At 34.6% G+C, this 9,181-nt stretch overlaps 1 protein-coding gene across 6 annotated transcripts; it reads right to left on the bottom strand.

Moving 5' to 3' along the window:
• Positions 1-1,503: 1,503 nt before the first annotated feature.
• On the bottom strand, positions 1,504-7,522 carry LOC109105713 (zinc finger protein 239-like). 6 transcript variants are annotated; one of them, XM_042740377.1, is made up of 5 exons: positions 7,390-7,501; positions 7,003-7,130; positions 6,541-6,630; positions 6,063-6,241; positions 1,504-3,933 (listed from the first exon to the last, which is right to left on the bottom strand). In XM_042740377.1, the coding sequence occupies exons 4-5, from the start codon at positions 6,085-6,087 to the stop codon at positions 2,996-2,998; spliced, it is 963 nt and encodes a 320-aa protein (XP_042596311.1). In that variant the 5' UTR covers positions 6,088-6,241; positions 6,541-6,630; positions 7,003-7,130; positions 7,390-7,501; the 3' UTR covers positions 1,504-2,995. The 6 variants fall into 6 exon arrangements, with proteins under 6 accessions (XP_042596311.1, XP_042596308.1, XP_042596310.1 ...); XM_042740374.1 differs by having other exon boundaries at positions 6,740-7,130; XM_042740376.1 differs by lacking the exon at positions 7,003-7,130 and having other exon boundaries at positions 7,390-7,522.
• Positions 7,523-9,181: the final 1,659 nt, after the last annotated feature.

Raw genomic sequence — 9,181 nt, forward strand, 5'->3', positions numbered from 1 at the left:
GGATGTGTATGATTAAGGTTTTAATTCTTTTGTTATTCTTACAGTTATTCTGTTATTCTGAAATGTAAAAAAATATAGCAAAGAAACAGAATGTTTAAACAAAATACCATTATAAAAACAAATATAAAACCTCCATTTATAATTGCACCAATATTTTACTCTTTGGGATTTATATACATAAAGTTTATATATGATTTTGATACTAAAGCAAAAACTATGCTAGGCTGACTAACAGTAGTATTCAGGTAAATAACAGCCTCCCAAAGAAACTGAATTAACTAATCAAATGTAAAATAAAATACATATTCTTCACTGTATAAACTGATGGATTAAAGGGGTCATATGATGCGATTTAAAATTTTCCCTTTTCCTTGAGTGTAACAAGCTCTTGGTGCATGAAGAAGATCAAAAGACTAAAGTCTCAAATCCAAAGAGATATTCTTTATTAAAGTTAAGACTCTGCCAGACCCCTCTAAAATGGCTCGTTCTAACACACCCCCACATCTCTACGTCACTATGTGGAAATATTTGTGTAATGCCGCTCAAATGTTCACGCAAAGAAAGAAGGCATGGTTTCAGTAACCGCAGTTAGTGTTGAAGCAGCCATGTCAGGGAGATGCTGTGTTTCTAGCTGAAAGCAAAAGCATTTTATTTGGCCTTCCGAAAGTAGAAGCATTTAGGAATCTTTAAGATTACTTACAACAGAACAGCAACGCATTTAATGGACGACTGTTTCATGAACCTAGGAGAGGAGATAATTCTGACTTTGCTATGACAATCTGGCGCTTCTGAATCAGCTACTGTAAGTATGTTTTGTTATTAGTTTAAGTATTTGCGTTGTGTGTGTGTGTGTGTGTGTGTGTGTTTGTGTGTGTGTGCGAATGCACACACATGTGTTTGTGCGCGTGTGAGAGAGAGAGAGACAGGGTCACACAGTGGAGTCAGCTGTTTTAACTGTCCGTGGCTTGTGTACTGCAAACACATACAAGCTTCATCACTGTGTCTGCACGCAACTCTGTTCCCCTTTCGGGCTTGAACTGATGGTAAAACTAAGACATTATTTACCGTGTTTTCATTTATTTTGAAAGCTGGATTAGGGAAAGGGGCGTTACATTTCCGATGAGTGCTTGCGGTGATCGGCCAATCACAATGCACTGGGTCAGTTGGCCAATCAGAGCAGACTGCGCTTGTCAGAAGGAGGGACTTTGTAGAAAATGAGGGGCTTGAGAGAGGCGGTGCATAGAGGACCTACAATAATGTACAGTATTAGAAAAATAATGTGTTTTTTGAACATTAAAGCATGTCAACATATTCTGTTACACCAAATACACAAAATAATGGTCTTTAAAAAAAAGCATCATATGACCCCTTTAATTCTTATTAAAGCTACTAAAGTCTTTACCATTTAGCACCAAATGTTGGGCTCCAGACACAGAATCATGGGTTTGGCCCCTCACCACACTAAAAACCCAAGACTGGTTTATTTTCACAATAAAACACAACTTTTGTTTACAAGAAAACTGTATATTAAAACATTAGAATGTTAAAATGTATTTTAATTAAGCAATCATTCAGCAAAAGTCAGTAATAAAATGAAGAACAAATTTCTTTTTCCATCTGTTTATCACTCAGTCATTTCAATATCAGGAGAGCCTAACGGAACAATAATTAAGCAGATTCACTCTTGTATTCAGATGCGGTTGTCACTTCTGAAACTGTGCAGCACGTAGTGTTTTAACAGAATGAAAAACATACAATTTTATTGAAATAATGTATGGATGTGTGTGACCCTGGAGCACAAAACCAGTTTTAAGTAGCACAGGTATATTTGTAGCAATAGACAACAATACATTGTATAGGTCAAAATGATTGATTTTTCTTTTAAGCCAAAAATCATTAGGATATTAAGTAAAGATCATGTTCCATGAAGATATTTTGTAAATGTGTAAATATATCAAAGCTTCATTTCTGATTGATAATACAGTATGCATTTAAGGACTTAATTTGAACAACTTTTTTCAATATTTTTGCACCCTCAGATTTTCAAATAGTTATATCTCGGCCAAATATTGTCTTATCCTAACAAACCATACATTAATGCAAATCTTATTTATTCAGCTTGTTAATGTATAAATCTCAATTTAAGAAAATGACTTATGACTGGTTTTGTGGTCATGAACCCCCTGCCAATTTTGTCATGATAATATTATGGATTATCCATATCTTTGTGCCTCCCTTCCTCAGGGCACCTGTTACTTAGTTTCTCTATTACCCCATGCCCGTCACCCCTGCCATTCAGGCGTGTACCCAAAGCCCAAAATGTCCTTAAATGTCTTGATTTCATAATCCTCGGAAGCCAAACTCGAAATCAAAAATAAATTTAGATTAATCTTACAGACTTACAGTGCAATAACAAAAGCATATTATCGCATATAGAAATGGATGCAGTTAGCTTTGATAATATTTATGTACCAATAATAAATTGTAAGTGTATGTAGTGAAAGCAGAACCGATACTATCAGAGCTTATCAATACTACGGTCTTTCGAAATTTAGCACCATCCTTACTTACAAGAGAAGCAGAGAAGGATCAGTTACAAAGCTACATGACAGTATATCTTGCATCCGTGATTTCTAAATATGTCATTGAAGGAGAATAACTAGTGGTTTAAAATTGTCTCTCTGAATTGCCTCTTCTTCAGCTTCCTGAACAAGAACGGTTTGTCATCTTCTACATTTCTTCACGAAACAGTAAGCAAACTACAAGTGACACATATGCATTTCAAGACAACTGAAAACATGAAACTTAAAAGTTCTTTGGGGAGGAACTCCATCTTTGAGTTGATTTGAATCTGCTGGTTTTGAAGATGAACCTTATTCACTATCATTACTTTAGATAATGTTTCTGTTATTTATCCTGATGATGTTTTTATTGGTTGATGCATTATTGTGTCACATTTGGTGAGGACACAGCATCGGACCTGAAAGTCCTGGATCTACTTACCGTGGATGCTTTTTGTATGACTGTGTAGAGAAGATGATTGACTGAAACTCTTCCCACATGCAGTGCAGTGATATGGTTTCTCTCCAGTGTGGATCCTCTCGTGTGTTTTCAGGATTCCTGACTGATTGAATCTCTTGTCACAGTGTGAACACTTATAAGGTTTCTCTCCAGTGTGGATCCTCTCATGCAGTTTTAAACAGTATGCCGAAGTAAATGTTTTTTCACACTCAAAGCACATGTACTCTCTCACACCAGTATGTATTTTCTGATGCTCTTTTAAATGATGCAGAAGTGAAAAATCCTTTCCACACAAAGAACATGAATGTGGCTTCTCCTTTGTATGAATGTTCAGGTGTTTCTTCAGGATTGAAGCCCACAAAAACGTTTTGCCGCATTGATCACATGGGTAGAGTTTCTCTCCAGTGTGGATGTTCATGTGCTCCCTAAGTTTTGCTGATTGCGCGAAACTCTTTCCACATTGATCACAAGTGAATGGTTTCTCTCCGGTATGAACTCTCGTATGTGTAGTAAGGTGTCCTTTTATTGTGAAACTCTTCCCGCACAGGTCACATGTGTACGGTTTCTCTCCAGTGTGAATCCTCTCGTGTCTTCTCACGTGTCCTGACCGACTGAATCTCTTGTCACAGTGTGAACACTTGTATGGTTTTTCTCCAGTGTGGATCCTCTGGTGCTGTTTTAAACACTTTGCTGAACTAAAAGTCTTTTCACACTCAAAGCACATGTACTCTCTCACACTAGTATGTATTTTCTGATGTTCTTTTAAATGTTGTAGACATGAAAAACTCATCCCACACTGAGTGCAGGTTAAAGATTTCTTGACTCTTCTTAAGGGTTTTTCTCTAGTTTTAACATGACTTTCCTCCTCAAATTCACTCAATTCTTCTTTCTCCTCGTTTTCTTCAATCAACTCTGAAATAAAAGTAAAAACAGTTTATTTGTGAGCGACTCAATTTTTATTTTTATTTTTTTAAAAAAGAGACGTGTGAAAGGACATAAAAAATTAATCATGATATAACAATTTTGGTCATTTTGATGCATTTTCATAAATTATGTCATCGAAACTTTCCAAGAATGAGGTACATGGATCTTCAAATTATTATTTTTTTTAAACATTATAGGCACAAATCCCATTTCTCTATAGGAAGATAGGATCAATTACACAATTATCTAACATAAGTTTTATAAAAATAAAAAGACCCAGTTCATAAAGCGTCTCTTATTATTTGCTTCTTCATCTAGATTATTCATCAGCTCTAAAGATTTTTCCTATTACAACAAGTCTAAATCTGCTTGAAGCTTTATAACCATCAGTTATGTATCCAAATAATCAATGTTGTTATATTTTGGGGGATTTTCATATCCATGTATTCATTTATATTATTTTTTTAATAATTTATGCTTCTTATATTAATCCTCATAATATATTCATGTATATACTCAATGTAACTCATTTATGTTTATCTTTTATTTTGTTAGATGTATGTTTATATGTAATATTTGTAGTATTCTCCAAACATTTATTTTATGTTATGCACATTTTATATATGTGACCCTGGACCACAAAACCAGTTTTAAGTCGCTGGGGTATATTTGTAGCAATAGCCAACAATAAATTATATGGGTCAAAATTATCATTTTTCTTTTATGCCAAAGATCATTAGTCAAAGGTCAATGGAAAGATTTATTCAGCTTTCAGATGTTGTAAAAAAAAAAAAATCTCACTTTCAAAAAAATTGAACCTTGTGACTGGTTTTGTGGTCCAGGGTGACAAAGATATCTCATCTTTACTGGTGTTGTGTTAGATATTAAACATCTTCCAACTACTGCCTGAGCAATAATACACAAATTGCATTTTTTGTGTGTGTTTGTCTGTTTGGGAAGTTGCAGTGACAGAAACAGTGATATTGCAGTTAGAATAAAGGATGTGTTTAAGCTATTAAGAAAGTGTAGGCAGGCTAATCTTGCCAAATAAGAATTTGTACATTTAAAATTAAATGTTCATTAAATGTTCAAATGTAAATGATGTTTTATTAACAAGGTTCGGGAGGAGCACAATCAGATTGTCAATCAATTCAGCACAGGTGGAGCTTGTTTAGCTATTCATCTTAATCGATACATGTGTGTGTGTGTACTATATATATATATATATATATATATATAGCCAACTTACCTCTGTCCCACAACAGTTTTCCAGCATCCCTCCTCCACCTCAACTCCTCACTTTAACTATTCTCATCCCAGATTAGGGATAAGGGGAGTTCTCTGGGTTCTCGCTATATTCCGGGCTCGGAGCCCTCCTCTCAGGACAGCATGCCAAATATGCTTACTATCTGCTCAATCCAATTATATGTAAGTGCGAACTCGTGAAAAGCAGCGTACGATCAGCGTATTATGTTAACATTATCATTTATGACTCTGACGAGGTTTTGTTCGGTCTTCCATGCGGTGCCAACTCTCACCATGAGCGAAGCAACTGGATTCGCAAGACCATGAGATTTGCTTGTCCGATGTGATTTTACTTGATTTTTTATTATTATTTATTTTTGGGTTCTACCTATCTAGTTATGAATGACAAAGATAAAAGGCATGCAGCTGTTTTTAAGCAGTTTAAAATACATAAAATATCTAATTATGTGCAGCTTGGACACGGGGTCCATCAAAATTAGACTAGGAGCATATCTTTAGCAAAGCAGCACGAGAGCCACTTCTGGACGCTTCTGAAATGTGCGGCTGGTATAAACACAAACCAGAGAGTGCTTGAGAATTTATATCGGAAATACATAAAATGTTCGACCAATCAGATTATTCGCTCCAAACATTAGGATACCTGCCTGTCAACGTATGTATTTGCATTTTTCTGCGCACCTTTCACACAGAACGATATGTTATCATTTACTATGTTATTGCAGACTGAGCAAGAATGGAAGGCGTTATTGTTGTAATATTATGCGCTTTGTACTGTAATGTTTTCTCACCAGTGAAATATATACGAGGTCAATGCCTTCACTAGTTAGTCTCTCTCACTAGTAAATACCAACCTGTTTGTTCTTCAGCGCGTTTCATTCTGCAGGTCCTCTTTAATAAACCCAATCTTTGCAGATTTCAGCTCTTCCTGATGCTCTGATGCTCGTCTGCACTAGTGAACTGATGGGAATATCCCAGCATTTATTGCTGAATGTGTGATTGTTGTGGAAGGAGCTTCGCTGAACATGAACTTCTGTGTGGAAGAAGCAGATTTGCCAAAATCAACAATACATCAGTTACTTCGTGTTTTTATTATCATTATTATTATTATTATTATTACACATTTAAGCATTTATGTAAGTGAAATATTTGTAAATTTAATGTGTCTGGCTTCCAGAGTCATTCACTTCCAGTTCATTTTAGCTCTACAAAAAAAAAAAACTTGTTATGCTGCTTGAAACTGCAAACTGGTATTTTTTACTATATGATATTAATGTACTGTCTTAATTATAAACACATTAATTTAATTAATTGTAGTGCATACAATTTTACCATTTACTGTACTTGGATATTCTTCTTGATTTTTCCCTGTAGCGGATAATAAATCAGAAGTCTCACACATTCACAGAAAACAGCTTGCTTCTGCATTGGAAAAAAGTAGGTGGATAACAGCCAGAGGTTGTCTTATTATTGGGAGATTGGAAAAAGCATAATGGCTAACTTGGATCATGTGAAGCACCTCATACAATACAAAGCTAATCATGAATGGCCTCTGGTCTCCTTCCCTGTGTAGCCCACTGCCGAAGCTGCAATGTTAGCACCAGCCCTGTTACACTTATCTGGCTAAAGATTTCAGGCTGCAGTGGCTTTGATAATGACAACAAAGGGAACATCCAATAGTTCAGCCTACTATGCTTAAACAACAACATTTTTCCAAGTATTAGCCTAATTAACAAAATATAATTTAAAAACACACAAGCTTGAAGCAGGTTCCTAGTGACAAGCATTGCTTACTGTACTATAGGTACAAGTTACTGTTCTCCCTTCAGGTTTAACTTTCCAGAGTCTGACAGCGAGTTAAAGTCCATCAGTTAGAAATTCGAGGAAAGAAAGTTTCAGTTTCAGCAACAACAGACCAGACACTAAAGAAAAAACACAACCACCAGTCAGTCTCATGACTAAACGTGTTCAAATAAAACTAATTATGATATACAGGTGACAAGAATGTTCGCACATTTTCACATTAAAATAGATTTTTATATATCTCCAAAAATATTTACGATTTGCCCTGAAAAAAAGCTTAAGATAACATGTTATGTGTATAAATGACAACGTCTTATCCACTTTACACATTATGTCAAAAATACATGTCACTCAAAGCAAGTAGAGAAAGAAACTTACAGCTATTGCTCTTCAAAAGCAAGGCTTGAGAAAGATTCTCCAAACACGCACCGCATTCAAACAACACACACCAGCTGCTCTTGTTCAGCTTCAGCTTCTTCTTGGCTTTTGCAACTTGTAATTGTATATCGCCACCTACTGTACAGGAGTGTGTAGAAGAGGGACTTGGCAGATACTTTACTTATTTAGGGGGGGGGGGGGGGGATCAATAAGTTTCAAATTCTTCTTATTAATCATGTATTTCTAAGAAAAATAAACAAAGCTTTGAGTCTATTTCTTTCCATCCCTCGTTCCCTAAGAATATCTTCAATTTTATGTTCTTCTTCCATTTCCTGCTATTTCTGCCTGTATGGTATTTACTGCATCTGAACATGTTCTACATCTTCCTTGGTTTGACATCTGGTGCATAATCATTACAGGGAGACATACAAAATATAAGAGTCTAGAGAAATGTCTTGTCTGTGTTCTTTTTAAAAATGTAATTAAATAAAGTAGAAATGCTTCAAAACATACAGTTACAAAATATTTTATTATGCATCATTTCAAATAATAAAGGCTACCATAATTCTCTCAACATTCTCTCTACCAAAGAGTCAGAAGTTGAGTTGCTCAATCAAACAAGCCTGGTATAGTGGTTCATGATCAGCACAGTTATGTATGCTAATTTGTTCATATCGACAAAATAAAAGCATAGCAATATCATAGAGATGTAAAACCATAAATCTGCATTGTATAGGCTATATCTGGACAAAAATATATAATATTTTATAAGAGAAAAGATGCCTTATTATAAAAAATGAAGTATATTAATCATATAAAGTTTCAAGATATACAAATATATACCAGTATTTTCTGTAGCATTTTGGATGTTTTTGTACGATTTTGATGGTCTTTTTATTGCATTTACCTCAGAATCAACCATTCGCCCATACAAAAAAAAAAAAAACATTTTGTTTGTTAATTTATTTATAATAAGGTTTAGCTCTATGGGAGCAGTGACGTATAGCCTGAGTAATCTTTACATGTAGCATTCTGAACACATCACATTATTATGCCCCTTTAACTTTCACTTCTGTACTGGTAATAGATGTGGACTTGGATAAATAAATCAAATTAAATAATAAAAATTTAAAGGTTAATTATTATTAAGGTTACTTTCTTTTATAGAGATTAGAGTAGACAGAATTATAAAAAGTAATGATATTCATTGTTACATTAGGAAAGGCTGAAATTGGACCCCACTCCAGTCCAGTATATTTAACTATAAGTAAGTATATGTAAGTATATTAAGTGACTTTCTCTGCTCTCTCTGGAGTGTGGACTGTGTATCAAACAATTCCATTGTATATGTTTGTGTACAAATGCAGATGAAAAAAAAGATTTTGAATTCTAATCAGTTAGGCCTACTTTTTAAAGAATTATTTGTCTATAATAGAATAGAATAGAATAGAATAGAATAGAATAAATCTTTAAAAATATGTGAAAGACAGGTTATAAAGTGTGTCTTTCTATTGTAATAAATAGCAAGTGAGGGTTTTCCAGACAGAGAAATGCTCAAGTTAATAAATACTGCATGACAAACACAGTTGTAATTAGCTTGTTCTGCTGCTGTTCATTTATCAGTTATAGAAGAAGACGTCTTTATGTTTTTTATCATCAGCTGATACTGTAGCTCTTTATAACATGGACTATGTTACAATCATGACCAGTTTAACAACAGTTTCCTACTCTAGAGCCCTGATGGAAAATGCACTTTTGTTGTGTTAAATCTACTAATATCTGTGCCTTAAAC

This window comes from Cyprinus carpio, chromosome B16, assembly GCF_018340385.1.
Source record: "Cyprinus carpio isolate SPL01 chromosome B16, ASM1834038v1, whole genome shotgun sequence".
NCBI lineage: Eukaryota > Metazoa > Chordata > Actinopteri > Cypriniformes > Cyprinidae > Cyprinus > Cyprinus carpio.

What these genes read in the sequence shown, in the direction of transcription:
- LOC109105713 (XM_042740376.1), bottom strand. Translation starts at nt 6,087, where the DNA reads ATGAAACGCGCTGAAGAACAAACAG. An exon ending in ACGCGCTGAAGAACAAACAG is followed by an intron (nt 3,934 to 6,062) that starts GTTGGTATTTAC and finishes CTTTTATTTCAG; the next exon opens with AGTTGATTGAAGAAAACGAG.